Below are 25,615 nucleotides of genomic sequence, written 5' to 3'. Positions count from 1 at the left end.
AGTTTTTCCTCTCCTTAGCTTGCGGATAGCTTGAGATCACTGCATGCCATGCTAAGCCTTCTTGTGGTCAACTGCATTTGTTGGCACTCAACTAAGGGTCCGATCATGTTGAAGCGGATTCCTACTGCGGTGTGAGAGCAAGTGACGGACAAACTGTTGACATCGGGTGTGTGCAATGGAGCAGTGGCCAGAAAGCTGACCATATACCGTGCCAGTTTCCGGGATACCCGTGTGTGTTGCAGATCAGCAAGAACTCCAATGGCCCGTCGTGCAGTGCTTTGTTTACTTGCCAGTCCGGGAAGCAGCATAACAAGCACCACCTGTGACCAGCTACAAGCACCGCAGAGAAAGACAGCACGGCAGCTGCCAGTGCCGGTACTGTCAATTCGCTGCACCGCTCACCTTTCTCCCTCCCTCTCTCTTCAGATTGTCACTCGCCGCAGGTAGCTTCGTGTTTCCTCCTTGCAAGCCAGAGCCCGGCCTTCTTCCCAGCTCTCTCGATTCTCCTGTCATCGCAACCACAGAGGACCAGGATTGTTGTCTGCGTGAGAAGGAGCAGTATCGCCCAACGAGGCCTCTCTTCGACCCGACTTCGAAAACAACAACCCAATAAATTCTTTGACCGACTTCCATGGCGACACCTCCACAGACGCCTTCCATTCGGGCCGTCCCATACAGCCATACCGACCGAGTTGCCGGAAGCTACTCGCCGTCAAGTTGGCCATTCCCAAAATCGACGAAATCGTCGTCCTTGTAAGACCGACCGCATCGCTGGCAAAGTCTAACTTTCTGCTGCTGACTGTTCACGCAGAGACGGTTCGGCCGCACTTACCGCACTTCCCGTTGCGTGCGGCGATGAGCCCAGGGCTATGACTATGGATCGCACCGACGATACACAACGTGCTCACCGGGCCACTGCTTCCGCCGCGGGTTCCTTGCCAATGTCCGACGGTGGCTCTCAGTCTGTTCGGGACCGAGGCGCTGGATGCCCTGTTCGCGCAGACGCGCCATCCGAATCGGTTGAGACCCAGATGTACGCCCCAGGGTCTGGAACGAGCAACGTGCCCAGTAAGTGTGCCGGATAGATCCCCACCGGATAGGTTCCCAAGAAGGAAGACGATCTCATAACTTAACTGGTCTCCTAGACGAGCATTCCCGTCAGGGCAGCGCGAAAGGCCCATTTCTCGAGGCCCCGACAGACGTTCATGGACGTCCGTCCACGCCAACTCCGTACTCGGTGCTGCGCAAGGTATCCGAATATCCTCAGTCCGAGAACGGGCTGAGAGCGGCCAAGTCTCAGGACAGCCAGGAAGATTTGACGGCAGAGGACCGCTCGGCCAGTGACACTGGCAGGAGTGAACGCTGGAGCGGCTCCGTCTCGGCTCAAGCCACTCCCGTCTTGCGAGATGAGCAAGGCCGGGTGCTGTCTAAGATTCACCCGCTCTTGAGGGCAAGCGGTCTCAACAGCGAGACTCGACATACCAAGGATACTGCCGCCAGCAGCAAGTGCAGTACAAAGGCAGAGTATGGCGGATCCGACGCTGGAACCGGTACTGGCACGTCTCAGGGTATCGCGATTTCAAAGCCGGTCGAGGTGACGGAAACCGCGCCTGGCACGGGCGCCGCATCGACTCGAGACAACAGCCTCTATTCGCGGAGGCCGACAACACTTCAAGATGACGTTCCTGATCTCGAGTCGATACGTCGCGGTCCGAGGGTTCGGCACAGCCGACTGCCGCCAAGTCCCAGCATGGCCGCAGACGCTGGATGGAACGTACCGAGAAGCACTAGAGAGTTGTGGGGGGCCCTCGATCGTTTGCGCAGGCTGATGCTCATCTCGGCCATCCTTCTCGAGCTGTCCATCCTCAGCCTGGTCTCCAGCGTTACCGCTGCCGTCGTGGAACACGCCGAGCAGGGACACGTCGGCCTCGGCCTGGTGGCTTGGGCCGCTGTTAGCAGCGTGTTCGTCCTCATCCTCGCCGGCCTGCTGGGCATCGCGTTCCTTCGATATCGGAGGATGGGAAAGGACCTTGTTTCGGGGGAGAATTGGATCGAGATGCATCTGCGGTCCAGACCGCTCCCTCCGCGGCCGCAGAGCGAGGAGCGCGAACAAGACAGCGGCGCCACAGAGGCGTGGCAGAAGTTCGTCCAGGACCACGAACAACTCCGCCGGTATGTCGAGCTCCTCGAGAGTCGCATCGGCGTCCTTGAGGAAGGCCGACTCGGTGCAAACCAGCGAAACAACGGGTGCAGCAACTCTGAAACCGCCGGAGCCGGCAGCAGTGCGGCCGGTAACCTGGAGAACGGCAAAGGCCAGCCTGGCATCCCAACCCACGGCGATAACACCCCGAAGGCGAAGAAGCCGGGTTTGATGGATTCTCTATCCTGTCGCCAGTTGCTGCAGGCCGGGGATGAGGGGGCTGAGCCCGAGCCGTGGTTGTGCAACGATAGGAACGGCGCCATCTTGAAGTCCGACACGAAGACCAGCATTCTCACCGAGCTGTGCGCCGCAGTCACCGAGGGGTACAGTCCGCTGTCTCAGCAGATGGTGCGCGGATCGCCTCATTTTGCGCAACATCCCAGTACCCACACAACAGCCGCACGATCGCGTAGTAAGACTCTCCACCTCGTTGATCTCCCTGAGAGGGCCGTTGTCCACCAGCGTGGTGCGCGTTCGGTGGACATTCTGGGGTGCAAAGTGAAAGATATCTGAATCAAGGCTCGACGAGACCCGGCCAAACAAACGGACAGAAAGGGGTATTCTCCCAGGTGGGGCTGTAGCCTGTATGTGCGAGCACTTGCTCGGCGAGGCATATGTTAGGATGCACAAGCACTACCCAGTTCGAGAAGGGAGCCAAGGAGCGAGATGGGATCAACGGTTAAGGGATGTCAATAACTGGCGCTCCCCGTAGCCCGAGCCCACCGTGTGTTGTATGTGTTAGTTTATCGAGGACCCAAGACTCGTTTCAGGGCCAAGAATGTCCGAGAGGTGAACTGTCTCATTTGAGGTGTTGCTTGCATCGGCAAGGCTCCGGTACCTCAAGGGAGGCTTACACCACCGTTTGAGCCAATAGCAGCTAGATTGCCCGGGCCATACGAGCCTTGTTTTCTCTGTATCTCTTCTCCTTGCCTGCGAGCTTTCTCCTCTTTTTCCAAGCCCGATTTAGGTCGCCTCGATGCTCCCAGAACCAAGCTTGAAAGTTGCCCGTCGGTTGCTTCTCGTTCTCTTCCATGCGGGGCGCTACATGACCCAACATGCCCTGCACCTCTTCATCAGAATCTTCATGAGCGAGCTGGTCATCATTCAGTTCTTTTTCACGCCCTTCAGGCTCCCATGGTGGGAATCTCCGATTGGGGTGTGCCGTGTCCGGGGTGGGTGCGGCGCTTCTAATGCCACGCAGCTCCAAGTCCTGACGGGTGAACGGAGTGAGGGGCACTTGAGTGTCGGAGGCATCCGCGAGGTCTGGGCCATCCTCATCTTCTGCGCTATCATTGTTGCCATTCGAGAAAAAGGTGAAGCCTTGCGGCGTGTCGGATGCTGCATTGGAGGTTCCGCCACCCAGTTGTGCTGGAGGCTTGTATAGCGCCTCCAAGGGATGCACTTTCGGGGCGTTGGGGGTTGTTGGAGGTATTTTGATAGATAGGCTCTTTGCTGAACCGGAGGATTTGGGACGGAGGGCTTCGGATTTGATTGTGGGTGAAGGCGTGGAGAGATCCGACTTTGCGACTGCAGAATATGGGCCAGGCTTCGGATCTGGCGCGATGCCGTCTGCGTCCGACTTGCCAGTAGCTTCACCGTCAGCCCTGCTTGTAGTTGTGCTCGCATTGTCCACAACGTTTGTTGGGCGGCGAGGTTGACTTGAAAGCAAGACCTTAGCGCTCGGAACCGGTCTGGGTTTCACAGTTTCCACCACGACCCCATTCTCGTCAACCCAACCTTTCCCATCCACAAACTCCAAGGAGGCGTCTGAGCGACCGGCAGGGGTTACCGCCTTGAGGAAGGTCGGAAACTTGGTGGTTCTCTCGAACTCGTGGACCACAACCTCGCGGGCCTTGGACTTCTTCTTAGCCGGGGGTGAGTGGCCGGCGTCAGTCGTCAGGATGGCGTTTGCAGGCAACATCGTCTTGACCAGGCACTCGGCATGATCGGTGTACTTGGACTTGGCCTGTTTTTTCCCTTCCTTGCGCTTCTTTTCCTTGTTCTTTTTTGACCTCTTCTCCTTCGGTTCCTCGGCGCTGGTCCATCCCCGTTTGACCTTCCTACCATCGCCTAGGACAATGCCGCCGAGCTCCTCCGCGCCACGTTTCCTCTTCTTGCTCTTGTCTTTTAGCGCCGAAATGCCATCCGCAGCCTTCTTGGCTGTCTTTTCCTTGGCCATCGCGGCCTGACCAAGCGGAGCGGGAATACCGGATGGCCGCGCGCGCTCGATACGAATCTTGACGCCCTTCAGAATTGAGCCATTCAGTTTCTTCCTGAGCTTCTCTGCGTCCTCACTTGGAAGCTCTAGAAAGCCGTATCGCTTTTCTGGAAAGGTCTCGATCGTGTGGTACGAGACGTTGCGGGCTTTGGGGAGGAGGGTGGATGGCAGGACGACTTGGAGCAGCTCGTGGTCGAGAGGAGTAACGTGCAGCCGCACGTAGGGAGTCGGAGAGTGGGAGGATGGCTCACCGTGGTCGTGTGCCGTAGCCATGGGTTTGGGCCATCGCCTTCCCCCGAGGTTTTCTACGAAGCAGAAAGATACCAGGCCACTTCAATTCGTCCGTTAACGTTCGTCGTGTAGAAGTTGTTTGTTCGCGTGGTTATTCTCCACTTTTTAACAGGGTAAGAGAAATCAGCCTTGTCCGAACGAACAGTGGAGAGCAGTGGGGTGGAGGGGGGAAAGGAAGAGTGTAATATCAGGTATTGGAGTAAGTTTACGCCATATTTACGCCTACTCCGTCCTTCACAGCAGAGCACAGTTCGTATCAAATGCTGCGCGGCCATCTACTCCTCGTCCTTGCCCCTCTTCAGCACCCCGATCAAGATTTGCGCGCTTCATGGCTGCCAGATAACGTCTCGGCAGTTGTAATGTCATTTAACGGGTTGATCGACGCTATCCTGGACAATTGCTATGATCCCAAATTCCATGGTGAGTGGTAGGAAAATTACCAAGGTATGTGACAGTCTACGTGAAGGGGCATTTGTAACAGCTCGCGTCTCGTGGTTCTGCTGGAGGAGCCGTGTGCTCAAGACGGGACCCTAGTGCTGCTCTAGAAGGGCTTCTGGCCCCAAGCAACGACTCTACACGGTAGACTCCTGTCAGCATGGCCCAGGGGTGCCGGCGATACGCCAGGGGGCCAAGTACTTACAAGGTGATGTATGCGTGTATATTCCGGTCCTTCATGTCCCTCTTCACATCCACCAACAGTTCCTCCACATCGCTCGGGGACCAGCCCAGCGATCGCGTAAAGACGGTCATGGTAATGCCGTCGATACCCTCGAGATTATTGACCATTTGCATGGCCCCGACCGTCTTCTGGTCCTTGCCTTTCGCCCACGGGTTCATCGGGACTGCGAATCTCTTTTCGCCGAGGTTGACAAACCCGGCTTTCGCCAAGTATTTTTTGCAGCGCAACGCCTCCGTCGCGCTGCGGCCCATCTTTTGGATCCCTTCTAGCAGAAGGGCATTCCACCGCTGCAGCGCCGTTCCCTCGATTGACTGGTCGATGGACTGAAAGTAGATGATGGTCTCCTGAAACTCGACCCAGCCGCCTGGATTCAGGTTGTCGTAGATGGACTTGAAGACGAGATCCCAGTCCTTCTTGATGAAGGGAAGCAAATAGCGTCCGTGAATGTAGTCGAACTTATTGCTGAAAACCCAGTCGTCTTCAATGTCGTCGATCTCAAAGCGGCAGTTGGGCGGCAGGTAGTCGGGTTGGATGGGGCTCAAATCAATGCCCAGCACCTCGGACTCGGGGTTCTCCTCGGCTTTGGCATCGCCAATGTCAGCATCCGCCAAGGACCACCATGCGCAGGAAGTGACATCTTTCTGTAAGAGCAGAAGGGGTCAAAGAATGCTCACCGAACTCGATAGCCCAGATTCCTGTGCCCGTGCCGAGGTCGAGCACACGCCTCGGATGCTCCACGGGGGCAAGCCCAAGCTTATCTTTCAACAAGAACTTGGATATGGCGTGTTGCAGATCTGACAAGAGTCAGCTGGGGCAGTAGGATCGAAACACGGGGGTCCACAACACACCTAGGCGATCTTGCTCTCTCTTGCGTTGGGAGACCAGTCAGGAATGCAGCCATCAGGACAGTCACAGAACTTGCCACGCTTACCTCGTCGTTGGGAAGAAAGTATTCTGTCGTTGGGAGTCAGCTAGCTGGACGCCCATGTTGCCTTCGAAGGTGGGGGTCCTAGAATCAACGTACTCCCTTGCTTGTACTTGTGGAACGTCCGGCCGTTTTCCTGGACGAATTCGTACAGGCTGGGACTCACGGATGCGCTCGAAGGCGAACTGGCGTCCAGGAGGATCAGCAGGCAGCACACCAACTTCTCCTTTCCGAGGAACCTAATGAAGGACTCACGGCCCGGATCCAGGCACATCGCTGGCTTCGCGGTCGTCATCTCGATCAATCTGATGCCGTTAGTGCCATGAAAAGGCGAGACGAACGTTGGCCGAGAGGGCTTGACCTGACATACACTCAGGTCAACAGAGAAGTGACTAGAACCCGTAAAGGACCGGGCGCCGCCGCCTCGGGTTTGCGATTCCAAGGTTGCGGGATATGTGACAGCGCCCCCGTGAGGAACCTCCAGCGGGGTGGAAGCAGCCGCTGCCGATCTCGATTCACCAACCGCCGCCGCGGCAATGCAGGGCTCTGAGGCCGGCGCCCCTGATTCGGCCACAGGCAGCCGGTCGGTTGGGACTATCATCGTCAATCCTTTTACGGAGAGTATTTCTTGAGATACAGAAGATGAGCGGGGGCCGAGGGAGCTTGGCGGAAGACTGGGTGGTGGACAGATTATGTCCGGTTACAAAACAGGCTAAGCCCGAAAGCGCTAACGAGGGCCGTGGCGAATAACTCAGACAGGCAGGATGATATGTAAGGACCATACATAGGTATATACAATAATAAGGCCGGTCATTATACACGTGAGGAGAGACTAAAAACACACGACCTGAACGACAAAGCAAACCGGTTCTTCATGGGACGAGTCCTCCATGCCCGTGCCCGAGATGGACACCGAGCACTCGCTCCATATGAATCGTCGCCGACTGAGCCTGGAATTTCGGCACCGTCACTTCTGTTGACTCCGATGGTTGGACTCGCGAACTTCGCCGCCGGATGCCCGCCACCAAACATCGCCGCCCCACCGGATCAGCCGCTCCGCAGCTCCAGTCGGGGTCATGGCGGGCCGGACATCGAGGTAGAAGACGGGTTCACCCGTGGGTTCTGGCGGTGCCGAGTAGAAGTCGATCACATACCGGACCTCCTTCTGCCCGCCATTTACATTGCGCGAGACGTACCAATCGTGGCGATCGAAAGGAGGATCGGTACTGTGGAGAGGCTATCAGTTACCGGCACCAACACCTATTTAATTCTTGCAAGCACACTCACCCAAACTTAGCCGGATATATCCGTCCCAGCAATTGCAATAGCGCAGCCTTGGGCGTCATCTCCTGTGGCCTCCCTTGAAACCTGATCAAGGTCGGCTGCGCCTGCCCGCCCTCCTGGGCCTCTAATCGCCGCAACTCAAGCGGCGCATTCTCCTCGCCGCGCCTGCTCACCGCCCAGCCCCGAGAGAGACCCTTGGCGAACCGGCGCTCCCACTCGACGATTTCGGCCCAGGCTCCCTCGTTCAGAAAGTTATGGACCGCCACCATGCTCTCAACAGCGGTAATGTCTGTATCTGTGTAGCCTTTTCGAAGTAGGGCATTGTACATTTGCTGGGGCGACGGGTACTCCCAATTGCCCTCGCCGCCGCCCCTTGGGATGGAAGACTCGGCCCGGCTCGTCGGTAGCGCGTACGTCTGATTCGGGGCCCGTTCTTGCGAGATGGACTGGAACATGTAATTCAGGGGGTTGAGCTTCGAGAGCACCGACTGCTCGTGTCCTTGCTCGGTTGAAGCGCCACTGCTGCCATGCTGGACGGGGCAGGAAGAGAGGGCTGCGTTTGCGGCGGGATTGCCATGTGGAATCGGGCAGGAAGAGGGCGTCGAGGTCGGAGACGATGCAGGCGGCCTGAAGGCATCGACGGTGGCCTTGTGCATGGGGCATCCGGGCTAGCGCGAGCATTAGCTGTTGGGGAAGGTACAAAGACAGCTTGTCAACATTGAAAGCTTACGGGAGGTGTCCCGGCGCCAGCAAGGTGCTTGTGCCTGGAGTCCGCCGGAGGAACAACAGCGGCGCGGGGGGCAGTGTCGGCCCAAAACCAGCCCATTTCAACTCGGCGTATGGATAAATACGGCGGAGAGATAACTGACAGAGCAAACGGGCTATATAGGTACCAATAAAGCAATTCGGTGGAATCTGATCTTACGGAAAGGTTGAAGATTTAGAAGGCAGAAGATGGTCACGATAAATGGCCGGAAAAAAAAAAGATGAGGACTTTCGTTGAAGGAGGCGTTGCAGTGACGTGCATCTAACTATCTGATTTCCGCACGTGCGCCAAGCCTTGAGCACCTCAGCAAGGGATGGGCGGCTCCTGGCAAGGCAACTGCACAAGTAAGAATACACGAGCGGTCGCTGTGGACTACCTTCGTGCAGCAAACTCGCCAGCAAGATGAATGGCCGGACAAGAGGGCCCTCACGAGATGCTGTGGACAGTTTGCCTTACGCTTATTCTTTTGTGCTGATTGTGAATAATAATACTAAGCACCAGTGCAGTTCTACACTGACGACGTAGGGGTACCCTCAGAGCCTTGAACCGTTTTCCCCACAGCGACATCCAAAGCCGTGCCCGAGGCGGGAACACCACAGCGGAGCTGCAGGACTCTTAAACATTAGGGGAGAGGAGATCGTATCGAACACATCTCTCAACCTGCAAATGACGGTTATTAGGCGGGGCAAAGGAGGTGGGGAGCACGGATAACATCAACTTACGTCTTCAACACTGGCCTGCATGAATCTCCTGGTCTCGAGGCCCACCCAGACCATCAACATCGAGAAGTCGCCCTCTTTGACCATGTCCTTTCCGCTCTGAGCGCCCAGTTGTCTTAGTATCGGGAGAGAGCTGCTGAGAAGGTCGAGGTCAGGGTTCAGGCTGCGGCCGATACCCTCGAGCAGCAGGATGCTGATGACGACATTGACGAAATCGCCCTCGAGGCGGACGTGGTGTTGCCTCACCATGCCTAGAACTTGCTGCAGGATGTCGCCAATCTTGATGTTGCCGAGGGCGAGTGTCCGACTCTTTACACCGAGCACTAGATGCTGCATCTTCAGGGCAAACACCTCGCTGTCCAGAACTGCATCGGGCTGCCGACACCGCTCGCACATCAGTTGGCCAGCTTTGTAACCGTCGAACTCGGCCACAGCTCGAAAGAGGTCGAGGAAGTTGCGCCGATTGGTGGCGTTGAGCTCCGTCACGAGGCCCGTGTCGATGAAGACGAGCTGTGGGCGGAAACCCTCGCGGTCAATCTCGGCCAACTCCGCGTCCCAGAGGGCCTTGTTGTGGCGGTAGGGACGTAGGCGCGATAGCACCTTTTCCGTCACATCTCCGTCCCGAGCGATGCCAGGCTTTTCGGGCGAGCGTCGCAGGTGCAAGCTGGGCCGATCGGCCTCATAAAACCGCACCATGATGTTTCCCGGGTGGAGGTCGGCGTGAACAAAGTTGTCAAGGAGGAGCATGCGCAAAAAGGCGTCGAGACCCTCAGACGCGATATCGTGCTGGAACACGCCTCCCCCATTTGCCATAAAGTCGGCGAGGGGGATGCCGTGCGCAAACTCCTCAATGAGCACATTCCGAGTGCAGAAATCCGTATAGGGGAATGGAAACCAGGCGGTAGTCCTGTCCTTGAAGTTTTTGCGGAATCTCGACAGATTGGCGGCCTCGATGCGCAGATCCAGTTGCAGGTTCATCATGTAGCCGAATTGGTCGACTTCGTCCGGGAGCGAGAGCCATTCCATCGTGGGTATTGCATTGAGCACACACGCAAAAAACCGCATGATGCGGAGGTCGCGTCGCACCGTTCTTTCGACGCCTGGGTGCTGGACTTTAACAGCAACGTATGACGACGGGACGCGCTTTGGGCTGCTCTTGAACACGGACCCAACATTCTTGCGGACGTTGTGGCGAAGGCCGAGGGGCTCCTGGGGAACGTCGACATCCCCTGGCATTGTAAGGTCAGGCTTCAGTTTCGCCTTATATACTTGCGCGATGGCCCCGACACCTAGAGGCCTTTCGTCAAATTCATCAAATATGTCATCGAAATCACGGCCTCCAAAAGCCTCTTGAACGATCCGTTTTGTTGCATGCAAAGAGTGGGCGGGGGCGTTGGCGTGAAGCTTCGACATGAGGTCGCACAGTTCGCTCGGGAAGATGTCGGACCTTGAGGCGGCCCATTGACCCAACTGCCCAACCTCATTGTCAGCTACGAGGCGACGGTTGCAAGCCGGTGGCTTGTTACCTTGATGAAAGCAGGACCTGCCCACTCCATAGCCTGCACTAGAAAGCCATACCACCACAACGTCCCGGACCGCTCATTATCGCGCTCCGGTCGGCGGCGCCCAATCCAGATCGCCGGCACGGTCAGGATGACGGGTACGAAAATGGCGAAGAGTTGCAAGAAACGAAAGCCGGTACATACGGGCTCCCAGATGTAAAGATCTAGGAACACCACGGCGCGGCGCCATAGCCAGGCCAGAGTCCCGTCGTTCTCGCCAGCGGTCTTTCTGACCTCCTCCCGCGAAATCTCAAGCATGCGCTCCTCGCGAGTCTCGTCAGGGCCGGCATTGCCATCCTCTGAAAGCTCGACGAATGCGGAAGCGGCCAGCCAACTGCCAGAGGCGGCCATCAGAGTGCGGGAGGTGAGGCGATGAGGCCGCCATGATCGCGACCGAGGACGCGCGCCGGCACCGGACAAGAACGCGCGAATGCTCGCCCGATGGGGTAGGACGGTGCTCCTAAAAATTCTAGGAGCCCGCCCTAGGCAGAACGAAGCCTCTGTTTGGCAACAGAGTCGGCGTAACGGGAGAGCAAGCCCCATGACGGTGCAGCTCCTGGCAGACGGACTGGGGTATCGGTCTTGACCTGACTGACGCGGGCATTCTCACCGTCCTCGTAGCCAGAAGAGGTCAAAAAAAGTTTGGCAACGGACAAGGGGCATGGCGATGCCTAGCACATGATGGTACTTGGTTTCGGGCGTTTTCGCGCTGTTGGCGGCCTTGCTGGAGGAGGGAACTCGTGACGTAGGTACGACCAGGGCCATAACAGCCGTCCGGAGCGGGTTAGTTAATCCCGACACAGCGACACGATCAGGCGACCCGCCTGCAATGGAATTTTACCGCAGTACCTCCGTACCTAGTGTGCGGAAGAAGGAACCTGGAAGATAACGCTGCGGACTGGAACCGGTTCACAACGAGATAACTGTCGTACAGACCCACAGTGGTCAAACACCTCGGAGTATCGATTCTGTAATTACGAGTACTTGGTATTCAAAAGTTCCAAGTACGCGTGCGCCATCGCGAGGTCCGAGGCCCGCAGTTGCAGCTGAACTTGAGGTGCCGAGGTACCAGCGACCAATCCGTTCGAGGCTCAGGAGAAACTGTTTGTTGGCTTTCCTTGCACATCGGCTTCGAGGAAAGCCTCGCAGCGACACCCCACAACACTCGGAAGATCCAACGAGGCGGGCTGCGTGAATGGACCAGCTGGACCCCCCTGGACCTGGATGGTGACCGAGTTGAGAGAAGGCTGGAAGGAGCATCAATCAGCCAAACCCTCAACATTTGGCAAGCGAGCTTCCTAAGATTCGTGCCGTTACTCACTTGTCCATCAGCCCATCTGTCTGTTACCTCTGGCCCTCGCGTTGTTTTCCCATTTAGGGTGAGCGACACAGTTCCGCCACGTCCATCCCTACACTACAATGGACAGTTTCGCGGGGGCGTTTATGTGCATGTTACAGGAACCTCGCCCACAGACTGTTCTTATCTGGAAACTTGTCGGTAGACCAAGCTGACGAGCCAGAAATGTGAAGCCGTGCAGGGTAGTAACACGGGTTGGATCGGCCACCTCTGTCGGTATGTAGGTTGTTCAGGGTCTTGCCGCGGTTCCAGAGACCCTCCGGGCAGCGCATGAGATTGGAAGAGACGTTCCTTGTCCTTGATGCCAAGTTTACACAGTATATCTCCTTCCCACTTTTCGGGAGCCCAACGATCCAGACCCCTTTGCTTGGGTAGGAGGGTAACAGTATTCTCGACCAAACATAACATATTGTTTATGAAACCGAGTGTGAGAATCTGGGAAAGATGCTTGAATACGGCCTGCATTGCTTGACCGACAGATATCTGGCAGTTATCCTGCTCGTTGTTGTTTGAGCAGCGAGCGAAGCCGACAACTTGCTTGCTACTTGGTCGAGTTTGGCTTCCTTGAATGCTCGCGACCTGGAGCGTAGACAAATGCATCCCGGGTCGAAGCTCGTGGTCCTGTCACAGGAGGTAGGCAACCTTGCGGGGTCTGCCCAACACATTCACATTCGCCCGTCGACCCCCACTTGAAGTTCACATCCGATTGCACCCCACACCGTGAATGTAACATCCGAATTTCAGCCACAGCGGACCGGAAATAGATATTTCCTGCAGCCCTGCGATTTTGGCTCCGCACAATTGAATCGGGGTGAAATTTCGCAACTCGGCAAGCCCTCCCGCAATCACGATCTGGTGACCGATTTGACCGATTCTCCCTCGGGTTAAGCAAGTTATCAGTTGCGAAAATGGATTCCTCGAAGGCTCCTGTCAAGCTCGTCAAGGTCACCCGAGTCCTCGGCAGAACCGGTACGCCACACCCCCTCGATTATGGCCCGGATTTTGCGCGCTCATCCATGCTGATAACGCCGGAATGCAGGTTCTCGTGGTGGTGTCACCCAGGTGCGCGTTGAGTTCATGGACGACACCACTCGCTCCATTATCAGGAACGTTAAGGGTCCCGGTATGCTCCCGCAGCTCCCCCAAGTGGCCGAGATAATCCGACTAATTTCTGGCCGTAACCCAGTCCGCGAGGACGACATCCTTGTTCTCCTAGAATCCGAGCGCGAGGCCCGCCGCCTGAGATAAAGTACCGGTGCTTTGGGGGTTGTGGGTTGATGGAGGGAAAGTGGCAACGGTTTTCAGCTACCGTCTCTGCATGCTGGGTCAGACGGTCGTCCTGGGCCGCAGCGAAGGAGGTGTGGGACGGTCACATATGGGCGTTCGGTAGAACGGTATCGCGATTATTGCTCTCCACAAATCCTACACGGCGCTGAGGCTGCGCCGGTTCCTGCGGATATCGTGGTGCTGTGGCTGGGCTGGGGTGATTTGGGGCGTCGAAAGGCGAACATCCAGCTGGTTCCTTCGAGAGTTTCCTAACGCCAAGGGGGAACGGTGCGGTGTCCCTTCCTCAGCATCGATACTGTGTACTCCAGAGCCGGATTTGTGCAGCAAACTCGCCAGCATGCGGCGTCAAAGGTGCTGCCTCTGAATGGATCCTGTTTGTGCATGAGCGAGACGCGTCGCCTTGGTGAAGGCCGAGTCCTGTGGCGGCTGGGTCAGTCAACCAACCCCTTGCGTATCGCATTACCTCAAAGCCGGGGCTGTTGGCCGCCGCACAACCGCTTTGGTGTTCAGCTAAGCGTCGGAAACGTCCAGGATGCTCTTGCTGCGTGGTATCTCGGCTTGTCAACCCCTCGTCCCTCGGCATCGAGATCCACTGGACGTTCTTACCAGACGCGCTTGCCAATCCGTTAGGTCCTTGTGAACCAGGGGCTCTTAATTCGTCGTCCCGAGGCTCGGTCGTGCCGCTGAAAGCGAGCGAGGACCAAAACAGAGTTTCAGAAGGCCACTAGTATTCTCACCGTGTCGGCCGGGCAAACCGCCACGCACAACATTGCCAGCGCCTTCAACACATCGCGGAACACCTTTTTCCAGATCGGGGACTATGATGGGCGGCCGACGGGTTTTTGCAACGCCGGCAAGTTCCTCAGGATGCACCCCTCCGACAGCCGCATGGCCAGCTTGGGGTCCTCTGACATACACCGTGGGTTCCTCGCCGCTCTCCGAATTCCCCATGGCGTTCTTCCAGGCTGTCAATGACACGGTCGTGATCCGTTTCAACCTGGCCAGCGCTCCCGGAGCGGCCACGCTTCGCATCTTGACGACCCTCAGTTCGCAGGCGGCCGCCTGCAACCTACTGTCAACGGCTGGATGGGGCCGGCGCCGTCGGCACCGACCAAGTTCAACAGTCGTGGTGTTAACTGAGGGGCGTACTTTGGTTACGGCGAGATATATACCGTCGGCATCCCGGCTGGCAAGCTGGTTGCCGGCAGCAACACCATCGCCGTCAGCTCTCTCTCTGGTAGCAGCGGTTCGACCTTCCTGAGTCGCAACTTCGTGAGCCGTGCCCAGGGTTTGCACATTGTACCACCTACGGTACCCGCTTCAAGTCACGTCCGTTCCCCGTCCCGTAGCTGATCTGAGAGCAGAATAGAAATATGGTCGGAGACTTGCAATGCACACCATTTCAGAGTGCCCAGTGGTTCGTGCTTTCTTCCGTTGCGGTCAGAGGACACGAGAAGGGCTTTCTCTGGCTCTACTATGTAACCTCGGCAGGCCCATACAACAGCCTATGTAGGTTCTAGGGAGCGGTAGTACCTGGTAAGGTTTCATTCAAGAACGTCGGAGAAAAAGATGGCCCCGTGGGTGAAGGCAGAATGAAAAACCAGATCACGAAACAACAAAACAACAGGCCATTTACCATGGGACCTCGGAATACTCAGGCTTCGCCACGCGTCAGCTTCACAACAAATCAGCATTCATAAGAAACCCGGCAAGGAGATGCTACTATCCTGCACAGCTGGGCATGTCGAAAGCTATTCAGTCCCAACATCTCACACCCGGGACCGTGCGTGGTCCCCTTGCTCGCCCAAAAGGTTCTCAGCGGAGCTCCCCGGGCTCCCTCCAAAGAGCACATCCATGTCCTCCAGGGGGCGTCCCTTGGTCTCAGGATATAGCAGGTAGATGATTGGCACACACACCAGGTTGACAGCCATGAAGAAGAAATAGACCTTGGACCCAAGATTCGCGATGCCCACTGGCCATATCTGGGCGACAACAATGGAACCGATAGCACCGCCGGAAGCGGCCAGGCTGAGCCCCCGAGCACGCACGGCGGTGGGGAAGATCTGCCAACGTGAGCCATCTCTCTACCTTAGGCGGGCGAGCAACTAGACCCATCATTGTTCTGGGGTTCATACCTCAGAGCCATACACCCAGGCTGCGGGGCCAAAGCCCAAGCTGTAGCCGAGCGAGTAGACGAATATGAAGATGATGCAGATGTAGTCAGCTGCCCTGTTCGTGTTATTCGGGTACGCGAGCGGCAAAGCGCCATTGATCTGAATATGGGCGTGAGTGAGCCTCATCAGAGCAACCACGGTGTCTTGAAGATCCTCTCACCATCAGTGCGAAAGCCATGACTGCCGCACCAGCGGCCAGGGTAAGCCTCCGGCCGACTTTGTCGATTATGAGCATCTCTATCACCGTGCATCCTATCTTGAGGGTGCTTTCGATGCCGCCAGCGAGCAAAGAAAGACGGTATCCCAGGCCCAAGGCTTTGAAGAGAGTTGGTAGGTAATACTTCATAGCCGTGGCTCCGCACATTTGCGCCATAAATTGCAGAACAGCCGCCCGCCACATGCGAGCGAAGAGGCTTCGGTCGGTAAGCAACGATAGCCAGGTGAGGCCGGAGACCTTAAAGGTGTCAACGGAGCGCTCGATCTCGGCAAGCTCGGTTTTGATCTCCTCGGGTGTGTAGTAACCCTCACGGTAGAACTGCAGCGTCTTGAGAGCTTTCTCAGGTTTGCCATGTTCTACGAGCCAACGAGGCCTGGGCAAGGCGGTGGCCGTTAGCATTTGCAGCGACGCGCGGAGGAGGGAGAAGAGCAGCTTGAGGACGTCTAGGTGGTCCGCGACACGTGTGTTCTTACGATTCATGCATAAACGGAAGGGCGATGAGGAAGAAGAAGGCGGGGATGAACGAGACGGCCAGGGAACAGCGCCATCCGGCAGACTGGCCGCGCTCGTCGTTCCAGAAAGTCATAGCATAGCCAACCCTGTCGGCCAGTCAGCGTGAAGCCCCCTACAGCCTCTGGCCGGAGGAACTTTTGAATGCGACAGACCAGAAACCGGATGCTAAGCCCGCGACGAAGCCGATATGGTTCATGACGACGAGTCTACCGCGTTGTCTCGGCGGAGCCACCTCACTGTAAGGGGGTTATAGAAATCAGCACCCGCTCGGATCCGCGGCAGCAGCACATTCGCAACAATCTTGTGGCCTGAGCGCGGCAGTGCTCACCTTTGGTAGAGCGGGACGCTTGTCGAGATGATTGCGGAGCCCAAACCGCCAATGATGCGACCAGCAATGACCATGGCGAAGGCCGACGGCCTGGAGGCGCCAACTTGCAATGCCTGGCCGATGCATGTCACCGACATACCCGCCACAGCAGCATAGCGGCGGCCAAACCGGTCGGCGAGCGGATGCGCGAGGAACACATAGCTTAGCCACGAGCCGAGGTAGTATATGGCGGTGATGAGGCCGCTTTGCGGCGCATCCAGTTCCTCGAGCGTGTCCTTGAATCCCGGATGGGCAAGAACTGAGGCGAGGACGCCGACGTTGTAGCTGAGCAGCCATGCCGTTAGTGCTCTGGGGGACAATTACAAAGCCTGAGTGAAACTGGCCGTGTTCAGGTCTCGCCCGGCATTTTCTCCCCATCACCAGGGACCCTTCAGGTTTTTGGTGACTCTGGATCTCACGGAAGAAAATGATTTGCTCACCCCCAGACAAAAGACCCGAGGGCCAAAATCAAACAAAAACAATGTAGCCGCCGGGCGGCTTTTGAGAAACCCGGGCTTCCCATCATTCCTGATCGAGGACCTGTGAAGAAAGGGTGGATTCGCTCGCTAGTTTGAGATCACCGCGCTGCAGTGGAACTTGATGGCGAAGGTTAAGGAACGAGTGAGGTGACTCGCCTCGCCTTCGCAATGGATAAGACCCGGGATCCCACATGAGGACAGCTGTGGCTTGTGCGAAGGCCAGAGGCCTGGCACCCCATGCAGCCTACCAGTAGAGGACTCGGAGTTCAGACCCCGCGCAGACAGGTGGCATTGGAGTCACGAGGCGGTTGTCAGTTCAAGTGCCGGAGGCGCATTGATGCAACATGGCTCGACACCCCATTGGGTAACCAAAGAAGGGCGCTTTGGGTTACACAGGAAGACGGTTTAGTCGATGAGTCTTTTCATTTCAGCTGTTAACCAAGCTGCTTCACATCCCTGTGCGTTCCATTGTCCTTCGATGCTACTCTCATGGTCTCGGAATCAAAGGAAAAACCGAGGACCGCACCGTGGATAGCTAATTACTACGTTGGGAGAGAGTTGTGTGTCCATAGCCACAACTGACCAAAACTGGCCAGAACCCGTTTGCGGGAAACCCCTCCCGCTTCCCCAGCGCCTTCTCGGGGTATGAAGGCGATGACGTCCGTCTGGCTTCTCATAAGTTTCCGGCTAGGCTTCAAGCGTCCGGCGGCGAAAGTCAACAGACTAGACTACGCGACATTCCATACTTATGAGGCAGTTGCAAGGCATCCGGCGGCCTTTCCTAGCCTATTGTGTCCTCTAGTGTGTGTAATCTTCTTGCCCAACTACCACAAGGAGCCGAATGCGCGCATTGGTGCGTAGGAAAGCTACCTATGTACACTGGTATTGTCCAGCCAGCGGAGCGAGCTTCATTTCGCCTTGATATTACAGCCTTTCCAGCTTGGCGGCGAAGTCGGCATTCTTGGCCACGCTCAGGTCATACACCGGGTGTCCCAGGCTGTCATGGATGCTGAAAGTCGAGGCCTCATCCTCGGGGTGGTCAACAGGCGTGTTGGAATAGGCATAGGCCAAGGTGGGCTGGTTCGTTGGATCGAAGTCGGTGTAGCCGGTGTCCTCGTCGCCCCACCTCGAGCAGCCGGTGCACTTGGCCGTGACCTGCCAGTGGGTGGCGTTCAGGTGCGTCCCTGTCTTGAAGATGGTGTACTTGGCGTCGGGATCCGCCGGGGGGCTGAAGTAGCCACTGAGGAAGTGGGTATTCACTGGTCAGCACTTGTATTTGGCATTGTTTAGCCCTGGTAACGACACGACGTACGAGGCGATGCGTGAGGACACGACGACATTGTTGGTCCCGTTGGCCCAGGCCACGGCGAGAGGGTTGTATGTCATGTGGCCTCCCCAAGCCCATCCAGCCCAGCCGACATCGTTTGGCGACACGATCTGCAGCACCATGTCGAAGGTCGTGTTTGTCGGAATCGGGTCAGGGATGGCGACGCGGTACGTGATGTTGCGGTCGCTGGTGTACGAGGCGAAGCTCAAGCCGGTCTCCGGATCCTGGAACGCGGACGAGTCGACGAGGAACTGTCTCCTGGCTGCGAGGGAGAGAGCCAGGTCAGCCAAGCAAAGCCGTGAGACGGTCGTAGAGCGGCCACTAGCTCACCGAGGCCCAGGAGCGCAGCTGCGCGCCCAACAGTCTGAGAAAGATGCATATTGGGACCTGTGGTTCGGCGGGCGACTGGTGGCAAGAGTGGGCGAGCAACCGGATGCCGGGGGGAGGGGACCTGACAGAGCGGTCCGGACTTGTGAGAGAAAATATATGTCGGCCCCGGCCAGAGAAGCGGTAACCTGGACCTTGGAGCTGTGGTACGCTACTCAGAGTTCCGCGTACTCGGAATGGAACATGGCAATCGTCCAATTTGAGGCATGCTTAAGGGGTGACCCAGGTCGGGATAAGACAAGACTGTCGCCGCCCCGGCAGGTACACCAGGTGGTATTCAAACAAGGGCGGCGAGGCAAGCTTAGATACCACGCAATGCATGATACTCCGAGTTTAGACGCAAACCATATGTCATCTCGCAACGTCCCCGCCACGCTAGGAGGGCGAAGATGTGGTCATCGGCTTTCATTTGGCCCTGGTTGGTCCGACATGTTCGCAGAGACTCCGCGAGGACAAGAGCGGAAGGTGGAACTGCATGGAAGGACCTGCGGAAATTTCGATGCGGCTGTTGACGAGCGAGGATCCCGAGCGGTGATTGGAAGGGTAATAAAATAAATAAGGCAGTAGATATGATGGCGGTAAATGGCCGCTTCTATGGAAGCCGGGTGTTGCTAGATATTAAGCGGAGCGGGACGGAGGTGATCGGCGTAGTAGAACCCCCTGGGCACATGGCAGTAGAGTGGAGGAACAACCTTCTCTAGACGGATTTCTTCAACTTTGCCTGAGCAGAGCAAGAACTGGACTATGGCTCCGTTTAGCCTAATCGGGCGAATAGCACTGCCAAGGGAGCGATTCCGAGGGTGCAACGGGCAGCCAATCTATTGGAGGGGGCCGACATGCAAATTGAAGTTTCGAGGACGAGGAATGGTCGTCGTCCCGGCTTGCAGTGACCGCGACAACACCATGAACGTGTGGCGTTGTCCATTGGATCTTGCCTTCCAAGGAGATCCGACACTGCGCAGGCGCAACTTCCCTGGCAGCCAGATGACAAACATAACCACATGCATGTCCTACAATGGATAAGTACGGCCGTCATGTGTAGATCGAGCTGCAGTGGGTGTCACACACCAGTAACTCCGACCAAGGCCGCCGACAAGAAGTGGATGCTGGTTCACTGGCTGCTGTCGTCGTTTGTGGGATGAGGCATTCAGTGAACTGTGCGCGACCCCCCACCTTCCTTATTGCTTAGTCAGATTTTTCAGGCCAAGCTAGCCGGGTTCGGGGGACGCAATGCACAACTAACCCAACTAACCCGCGATGATTTGCTCATCGTTGTTCAACTGAAGACTCACCGCGACCATTGAACAGGCTGGAAAGGAGACTATTCCAGACAATTGCCTGCTCTGGACGGTTGCCTCGTGCTTCGCTCTCTCAATGCCCATCACGACCTACCTACAAACAAATCAAATACCGGGTACCTTCCTCTGCAGTATGGCAGTATTGGAGCGTTCTGCTACCTTCCTAACATGCACACGCAGGAGAAGGAATACCCAGCACGCAATTGCTACCGGGCCCTGCTCCGCGGTAGGTTGTCGCAACCCCACCAAGGGCGGGGCAACCGGAGCTGCCGGCCCCCCGAGAGCTTGCCCTCCTTGCTTGCTCTTGGCCCGTTTTCATGGCAACGCCTGGTAGAGATCAGCGGGCGCAGTGGACGCCAGAAGCTTGACCGTCCCTTGCCGTCGCCATGTCGGACACCCATCCAGCCGACCCGGCCGATCGCGCGCGCGCGGCGCGCCCCCCGCTGCACGCCGTCCTCCCGCCCCTGATCCTCGGCACGGCGACCTTCAACACCCAATACGTGCACGACCCGCACTCGATGCCCTACCGCGACATCGTCGCCCGCGCGCTCTCCCTCGGCGTCAACGCCTTCGACACCAGCCCCTACTATGGCCCCTCCGAAACGCTGCTGGGCACCGCCCTCGCCGCGCTCATGGACCCCCCCGCGCGCTCCGAGACCGCCTCAGGCCTGGAGCCGGAGTCAGTGCCGAAGCCGGTTTCCCGCTCGAGCTTCTTCCTCATCACCAAGGCCGGCCGCATCGGGTCGGACGAGTTCGACTACTCGCCCGCCTGGGTGCGCTACTCGGTCCTGCGCAGCCTGCGGCGCCTGCACACGCCGCACCTCGACCTGGTCTACATGCACGACGTCGAGTTCGTCTCGCCCGCCGAGGTGCTCGCCGCCGTGCGGGAGCTGCGCCGGCTGCGCGACGAGGACGGCGTCGTGCGCTACGTCGGCATCAGCGGCTTCCCCGTCGACGTGCTGTGCGAGCGCGCCGAGATGATCTACCGCGAGACGGGCGAGCCGCTGGACGCCGTGCTGAGCTACGGCCACCTTACCGTGCAGAACCGGACGCTGGGGCTGCCGTGGGTGGCGGGAAAAGGCGAGGAGGGGGTTCAGGGCGGCAGCGAAGGGGCGCCGCTGGCCAGGCTCAAAAGGGCCGGCGTGGACGTTGTGCTGAACGCCAGCATTCTCGGCATGGGCCTGCTCACGAGCAGAGGTATCCCCGTTGAGGCCGCCGAGACATCCTCGCCGCTAGCGGCATGGCATCCCTCGCCGCCCGAACTGCGCCTGGCCTGCAAGAAGCTCGCCGAGCTCGCCGCCGCCGCCGGTGAGCGTCTGGAGTCGGTCGCCATACGCTGGTCGCTGGCCGAGTGGGCCCGCCTCGGAGCGCTGGCGGGGGTCGGCGTGGACCTTCCCGACACCGGTGCCGGCCCGCGCAAGGTTGGCGCCACCGTCTGCGGCGTCTCGTCCACGGCCGAACTCGAAGAGACGGTGGCCGAGTGGCGCGAGGTCCTTGCAGGCCTCGGGCGAGCGGAAGAGAGCAAGGACGAGGTTTACAGGACGCCACGCCAAGAGAAAGTGTCCAGCCTGGTTCGGAACGACTTGTGGCCCGCACTGGGGCCGTGGTTGGATTATGCTTGGGATAGCCCGCATCCCGGATGGGTGAACACCAGGCAGGAAGCCGACCGCGGGGTTGTCCCCGACGATGGCATAGTTGCTGATTATGACCAGGCAAGACAAACCATAAACCCCGCACCGAACACCAGGTAACGTCAGTAGCTGGTCACGTTGGGAGAGATGCTTCACGCTCCCACCGCCGTTCAAGTCCTACTACTAGTGATAGTCATAATGCTACTCCATTCTCAGGGGACTCCAAAGTGCAGCCAAACAGGATCGTGCTCCGGACTCCGTTCTGTCTCCTGTTTATGAATCCCACTTCTCGTTATCGAGGCGCCGCGTCTGAGCCGTCCTCCGTAGATACGGCCAAAGTGACCAATGAGCAAGGCTAGTGACAAGCAAACGGGAGGAGAATATGACCAGTTAAAATATGCATGCAAATGGGGTCGGGGGTAGGCAGGCAGAGGCAGAGTGGGGGAGAGAAGAAAAAGAGAGAATCACAGACAGCTCCCAGGTTCATGCCAGCAACAATCTAACTCTCCGATTCCGCCTCCGCATTCACCAGGGCAAGGTAACCCTTGGTACCGGCCCTTGGACATACCCGGGCCGTGTTATCAACGCCAAAGAACGCCCGTGTCATTATGGATCCCCACCGACTCTGATATAGATGCTCCGAACTCCTTCAGGGTTGTCAGCGCGCCCGTTCTTCATTTCTCATAAGCGTCGTGCTCTTCAACTGCTATGTTCGGAGACGAGAAGAGGGCTTGTCGTGCCGCTATTGCGTGGCCATGTCCACCCGCTCCACGGCGGCTTCGCCGCCAATCTGCTTCGAATCATCATCGACGCTAACCGTTGCCGGCGTATCGGGTGTGATTGTGACTTCAGGGATTGGGCTCGAGGTGGCTGGCGCCGTATCGGCGGTATCGTGAGGCTCGGCTTGCTTATTCTCCCTCACCCCCTCTGTGGTCCTGTTCTCAGGTGCGAGACCGGCATTCCCAGTCTCATCAATCCTGGCCCTCTCATCTTCGAGAGACTCGGGGTGTGCAGAATCTTGAGCTGCCCGCTCGGCCTCGGTCTGGCTCGGAGCCCCACCGGCATCCTTTCCTTCCAGGCTCACGCCAACGACCTCTGCCAGACTCCTAAAGTTGAACATCGGCTCCGTGCTGGCGCTTGGGTCCCGATCTCGGTCCTGGTCGCCCCCATCCTCGCTGGCGCCAGACCGGCTGCCAAGACTCAGGCCGCTGCCGCATGGGTCTTGCAAGTGGGAAGGTGAGCTGTAGCTGCCGTGCTGGCTGTCTAGAACTGATGATGAAACCGACGAGGCATTGCTCATCTGGCGGAGATGAGATGGTCCAGCTGGAAGGTGAGGGGTCGGCCGCGAAGTTGAAGGATTGGCCGAGCTTCCCGGAACTGCCGGATCAGCAGCAGTCGTAAGAGTACTATCTGTCTGCAAAGAGCGGTCGACGCCCTTGCCTTTGTCTTTGTAATTTAAATCCGGGGCCGGGGAGTCGCCGGCAGCCAGGGCGCTGGCGACACTGGCTTCGACTCGGAGGTTGCTGGCAGCACTATTCCCTCGCTTCCTCCCAAAACTTAAACCAGGCAGGCTCAGGCTGCTCCCGCTGGCCGAGGTTTGACCGCTGCGACTGCTGGCGCCTTCGTACGGCCCAGCCTGTTTCGCAGCCGCCTTTGCCGCCTTCCGCGCCTCCTTCTCACGCTTTTTGGCCGCTTTCCTCTCCTCTTTCTCCGCCTTGCGCTTCCGTTCCTCTTCGTCAGCAAGTGACAAGCGGATCGCTTCTGCGAACATCATTTCCTCGAGGTCATCGATGTTGGTCCGTCCGCTCCCGCGACCGCCACCGGACCCTCCTCTGCGGCTCTGATCGGGACCACTCTGCGAGGGCGTTCCGGAGCCACTGTCTCCGTTCTCGCCATCGCCGTTGTTGGCCGCCGCGGATCCTGACCCGCCGGTGTTTCGCCGCCCAAACCGGCTGCGGAAGGCCCGGTTATCAGAATTGCCCATGAGAAACGCCGCGGCATGCAGTGCCGTGGCAGCGGCAGCTCTCCTTGCCTGGTGGGCCCGTGCCGCCTGCAATTTTGTTGCCCACTCGGGCCGGATTCGATCCGTCAGGACGACGCTCGGGCTGCTGGCAGAAAGAGACTGATTCCGCCGGCGGCCTGTGCCGCTGGAAGGAGACCCAAGTCCTCCGGATGCGTTCACCGAGTTTACCGAGCTGCTCGAGGACATGGCAGTGCTGGTGGTCCCCAGCGCGGTTGGGGAGATGGCGTAGGCCAAGCCCCGCCGGAAGGGTGGCGGCTCGTAGACGACGCCAAAATCGGGTTGCGTGCAGTATGGGCAACAGGCGGGTTCCGAGACTAAGAGTCCAGCGGCCTCTTCGGGGTTGTGATTCGGGTCGTTTTCGTTGTGTCCCTCTGGGAAGTGCGGGTCTGGCCGCTTGATCTGGACAAAGCATTCGCTGCAGATTGGTTGATCGCAACATCGGGTATGGTTGAGATAGGGTGGGTACGACATGAAACAAATGGGACACTCGGTGGCGTCCTTGTACAGGAAGACCTCGAGAGGCTGTCCGTTGACGAACGGATCATGCGGTAATTGCACTTCGCGCGGAGCGATCTCGGTTGTGGACCCATTCCGGGAGCTCGCGCCGAAGACAGAAGCAATGGCTTTTCCGCGTGGCCTGAAAGGAGAGCTCGCTCTCGGGTGTTGACTGGAGACGGGCGATGAGAGCGCCGAGGCTGGATTGGATGTGCCAGGCTCAGAAGTGGCGGACGGCGAACGGTCGCCGATCGGGACCGTAAGGCTGTCCAGGTCGGGTGCCGTCTCCTCGCGTGACCTTGCTGGGGGCGGCCGCGGAATGAGCTCTTCAGAAGGCGTCTGGTCGGCAGGGGGGATGGGCAACCCGCGGGCAGCCGCAATGATCTGAGGTTCGGTCCATTGGTCGCTGAAGTCATTCAGCCCTCGCCAGAAGGGGGCCAGCTTGCGCTCAATCTGGGAACAAAAGTTAAGTCCTGCCGAGTGCTCTGCCGGCGCTGGGCACACTCACCTGGAGTTGTCGGACAATCTGCTTGTTAAAGTCCTCTGGACTGGTGTAGATTCCCATAGTCACGAGATACCCGCCATCAACGTGTTCTTCCTTCATGCTCCGCTCTCTCTCGGCGATCCTCGCAAGCCGCTCCCTCTCGAGCCTCCGGGCCTCCCTCTCCTGCTTGGTCTCGCGACGTTCGTAAGGCGGTTCTGGTTGCGAGCTCGAGCCTCCGCCTGATCCCAATCCCAAAATACCTCCCAGATCGCCTCGGCTAGCTCGGTGTCTACGACCCGATGACCTCTCGGGCTGCAGGGATGCACCGCCACCGGTTTCGTGGGCGACAGGGGCCCCCGAGTGGTGGGCACGATGGCTGGCATCCCCGCTGCGCGACTCCTTTGTGCTTGCATTTCCCATGGTTGCGACACGCCTCGCTGCCTCCCTGGGGCACCTCTAGCTCGCAGTCGACGGTCGGGTCGGGTCGGGTCGAGTCGGGTCGTGACGGTAAACGACGAGTACGGCGTCGATGGCGAAGATGGTGCTTTCGAAGGAGGTTGCAGATCTGATCTGGCGATATGTCGGTGACGTAAGGGAGGCCGGGCGGGACCTGCCCACGGCTCGCCAGACCAACGGAGGGCGGACAGTGAGTTTGCGCGCAAAACGGCAATCGTCTCAATAATCGATCTCGTTGGCGTACCGGTAAAGTCAGCGGGCCCTCTGGTTTTCAGTGCGAGCTTCCGGATTGTGATGCTCCAAAGCAGCACTTGCCCAAGAGCCGCGCCAAGGGAGGTCGGTTGGTGCGTGCTGCGAGGCTGCTGCGAGGGCCGGATACCGCGGGAGATTCCAGGTTTGGGGGAGGTGGATTCCAGTGCGGATTTCGGTGCGGGGCCAGAACGTCTCACGCCATCCAACAATTGCCAGTCGCGAGC

The 25,615-nt window shown here is 58.2% G+C and overlaps 13 protein-coding genes across 13 annotated transcripts; 5 read left to right on the top strand and 8 right to left on the bottom strand.

The window, feature by feature from the left end:
• Nucleotides 1-555: 555 nt before the first annotated feature.
• On the top strand, nt 556-1,643 carry THITE_2110677 (uncharacterized protein). The gene has a single exon (XM_003650782.1). The coding sequence runs from the start codon at nt 876-878 to the stop codon at nt 1,083-1,085; it is 210 nt and encodes a 69-aa protein (XP_003650830.1). The 5' UTR covers nt 556-875; the 3' UTR covers nt 1,086-1,643.
• A 1-nt stretch (nt 1,644) lies between these two features.
• Nucleotides 1,645-2,798, top strand: THITE_2110676 (uncharacterized protein). Its single transcript, XM_003650781.1, has one exon. The coding sequence runs from the start codon at nt 1,751-1,753 to the stop codon at nt 2,711-2,713; it is 963 nt and encodes a 320-aa protein (XP_003650829.1). The 5' UTR covers nt 1,645-1,750; the 3' UTR covers nt 2,714-2,798.
• Nucleotides 2,799-3,071: 273 nt separating this feature from the next.
• On the bottom strand, nt 3,072-4,810 carry THITE_2110674 (uncharacterized protein). The gene has a single exon (XM_003650780.1). The coding sequence runs from the start codon at nt 4,689-4,691 to the stop codon at nt 3,078-3,080; it is 1,614 nt and encodes a 537-aa protein (XP_003650828.1). The 5' UTR covers nt 4,692-4,810; the 3' UTR covers nt 3,072-3,077.
• A 440-nt stretch (nt 4,811-5,250) lies between these two features.
• THITE_2142374 (uncharacterized protein) lies at nt 5,251-6,608 on the bottom strand (the record flags this gene model as incomplete). The annotated part of the gene is made up of 6 exons (XM_003650779.1): nt 5,251-5,281; nt 5,350-5,968; nt 6,237-6,255; nt 6,320-6,342; nt 6,413-6,498; nt 6,553-6,608. 6 exons carry the CDS (start codon nt 6,606-6,608, stop codon nt 5,251-5,253), a joined length of 834 nt encoding a protein of 277 aa, XP_003650827.1.
• Nucleotides 6,609-7,079: 471 nt separating this feature from the next.
• On the bottom strand, nt 7,080-8,585 carry THITE_74570 (uncharacterized protein). The gene is made up of 3 exons (XM_003650778.1): nt 8,328-8,585; nt 7,601-8,265; nt 7,080-7,539 (listed from the first exon to the last, which is right to left on the bottom strand). Exons 1-3 carry the CDS (start codon nt 8,421-8,423, stop codon nt 7,281-7,283), a joined length of 1,020 nt encoding a protein of 339 aa, XP_003650826.1. The 5' UTR covers nt 8,424-8,585; the 3' UTR covers nt 7,080-7,280.
• Nucleotides 8,586-8,615: 30 nt separating this feature from the next.
• Nucleotides 8,616-11,482, bottom strand: THITE_2110665 (uncharacterized protein). The gene is made up of 3 exons (XM_003650777.1): nt 10,609-11,482; nt 9,086-10,552; nt 8,616-9,023 (listed from the first exon to the last, which is right to left on the bottom strand). Exons 1-3 carry the CDS (start codon nt 10,993-10,995, stop codon nt 8,979-8,981), a joined length of 1,899 nt encoding a protein of 632 aa, XP_003650825.1. The 5' UTR covers nt 10,996-11,482; the 3' UTR covers nt 8,616-8,978.
• Nucleotides 11,483-11,810: 328 nt separating this feature from the next.
• On the bottom strand, nt 11,811-12,664 carry THITE_2110662 (uncharacterized protein). Its single transcript, XM_003650776.1, has one exon. It carries the CDS (start codon nt 12,271-12,273, stop codon nt 12,097-12,099), a length of 177 nt encoding a protein of 58 aa, XP_003650824.1. The 5' UTR covers nt 12,274-12,664; the 3' UTR covers nt 11,811-12,096.
• A 128-nt stretch (nt 12,665-12,792) lies between these two features.
• THITE_2110661 (40S ribosomal protein S28) lies at nt 12,793-13,387 on the top strand (the record flags this gene model as incomplete). Its single annotated transcript, XM_003650775.1, has 3 exons — nt 12,793-12,970; nt 13,041-13,124; nt 13,188-13,387. Coding segments are annotated over exons 1-3 (202 nt in total), but the record flags the coding sequence as incomplete, so codon positions are not given.
• An 850-nt stretch (nt 13,388-14,237) lies between these two features.
• On the top strand, nt 14,238-14,646 carry THITE_2085984 (uncharacterized protein; the record flags this gene model as incomplete). Its single annotated transcript, XM_003650774.1, has 3 exons — nt 14,238-14,334; nt 14,430-14,560; nt 14,638-14,646. The coding sequence occupies 3 exons, from the start codon at nt 14,238-14,240 to the stop codon at nt 14,644-14,646; spliced, it is 237 nt and encodes a 78-aa protein (XP_003650822.1).
• Nucleotides 14,647-15,057: 411 nt separating this feature from the next.
• Nucleotides 15,058-17,231, bottom strand: THITE_2142370 (uncharacterized protein; the record flags this gene model as incomplete). Its single annotated transcript, XM_003650773.1, has 8 exons — nt 15,058-15,351; nt 15,424-15,561; nt 15,623-16,052; nt 16,153-16,278; nt 16,345-16,428; nt 16,521-16,844; nt 17,000-17,074; nt 17,218-17,231. The coding sequence occupies 8 exons, from the start codon at nt 17,229-17,231 to the stop codon at nt 15,058-15,060; spliced, it is 1,485 nt and encodes a 494-aa protein (XP_003650821.1).
• Nucleotides 17,232-17,962: 731 nt separating this feature from the next.
• On the bottom strand, nt 17,963-18,744 carry THITE_2142386 (uncharacterized protein; the record flags this gene model as incomplete). The annotated part of the gene is made up of 3 exons (XM_003650772.1): nt 17,963-18,278; nt 18,351-18,627; nt 18,696-18,744. The coding sequence occupies 3 exons, from the start codon at nt 18,742-18,744 to the stop codon at nt 17,963-17,965; spliced, it is 642 nt and encodes a 213-aa protein (XP_003650820.1).
• Nucleotides 18,745-19,964: 1,220 nt separating this feature from the next.
• THITE_2110657 (uncharacterized protein) lies at nt 19,965-21,939 on the top strand. Its single transcript, XM_003650771.1, has one exon. The coding sequence runs from the start codon at nt 20,437-20,439 to the stop codon at nt 21,799-21,801; it is 1,365 nt and encodes a 454-aa protein (XP_003650819.1). The 5' UTR covers nt 19,965-20,436; the 3' UTR covers nt 21,802-21,939.
• A 430-nt stretch (nt 21,940-22,369) lies between these two features.
• Nucleotides 22,370-25,461, bottom strand: THITE_2110656 (uncharacterized protein). The gene is made up of 2 exons (XM_003650770.1): nt 24,708-25,461; nt 22,370-24,652 (listed from the first exon to the last, which is right to left on the bottom strand). The coding sequence occupies exons 1-2, from the start codon at nt 25,101-25,103 to the stop codon at nt 22,424-22,426; spliced, it is 2,625 nt and encodes an 874-aa protein (XP_003650818.1). The 5' UTR covers nt 25,104-25,461; the 3' UTR covers nt 22,370-22,423.
• Between the last annotated feature and the right edge of the window lie 154 nt (nt 25,462-25,615).

This window comes from Thermothielavioides terrestris, chromosome 1, assembly GCF_000226115.1.
Source record: "Thermothielavioides terrestris NRRL 8126 chromosome 1, complete sequence".
NCBI lineage: Eukaryota > Fungi > Ascomycota > Sordariomycetes > Sordariales > Chaetomiaceae > Thermothielavioides > Thermothielavioides terrestris.
This window is presented reverse-complemented; position numbering and strand designations above follow the sequence as displayed.

Coding starts and splice junctions, on each gene's coding strand:
- THITE_2110677 (XM_003650782.1), top strand. CDS start 876: ATGGATCGCACCGACGATACACAACGTGCTCACCGGGCCACTGCTTCC.
- THITE_2110676 (XM_003650781.1), top strand. CDS start 1,751: ATGGCCGCAGACGCTGGATGGAACGTACCGAGAAGCACTAGAGAGTTG.
- THITE_2110674 (XM_003650780.1), bottom strand. CDS start 4,691: ATGGCTACGGCACACGACCACGGTGAGCCATCCTCCCACTCTCCGACT.
- THITE_74570 (XM_003650778.1), bottom strand. CDS start 8,423: ATGGGCTGGTTTTGGGCCGACACTGCCCCCCGCGCCGCTGTTGTTCCT. Junction 8,266..8,327: donor CTGGCGCCGGGACACCTCCC/GTAAGCTTTCAA, acceptor TGCTCGCGCTAG/CCCGGATGCCCCATGCACAA. Junction 7,540..7,600: donor ATATATCCGGCTAAGTTTGG/GTGAGTGTGCTT, acceptor GCCTCTCCACAG/TACCGATCCTCCTTTCGATC.
- THITE_2110665 (XM_003650777.1), bottom strand. CDS start 10,995: ATGGCCGCCTCTGGCAGTTGGCTGGCCGCTTCCGCATTCGTCGAGCTT. Junction 10,553..10,608: donor CAGGTCCTGCTTTCATCAAG/GTAACAAGCCAC, acceptor GAGGTTGGGCAG/TTGGGTCAATGGGCCGCCTC. Junction 9,024..9,085: donor TGCAGGCCAGTGTTGAAGAC/GTAAGTTGATGT, acceptor CGTCATTTGCAG/GTTGAGAGATGTGTTCGATA.
- THITE_2110662 (XM_003650776.1), bottom strand. CDS start 12,273: ATGCGCTGCCCGGAGGGTCTCTGGAACCGCGGCAAGACCCTGAACAAC.
- THITE_2110657 (XM_003650771.1), top strand. CDS start 20,437: ATGTCGGACACCCATCCAGCCGACCCGGCCGATCGCGCGCGCGCGGCG.
- THITE_2110656 (XM_003650770.1), bottom strand. CDS start 25,103: ATGGGAAATGCAAGCACAAAGGAGTCGCGCAGCGGGGATGCCAGCCAT. Junction 24,653..24,707: donor AGATTGTCCGACAACTCCAG/GTGAGTGTGCCC, acceptor TTTTGTTCCCAG/ATTGAGCGCAAGCTGGCCCC.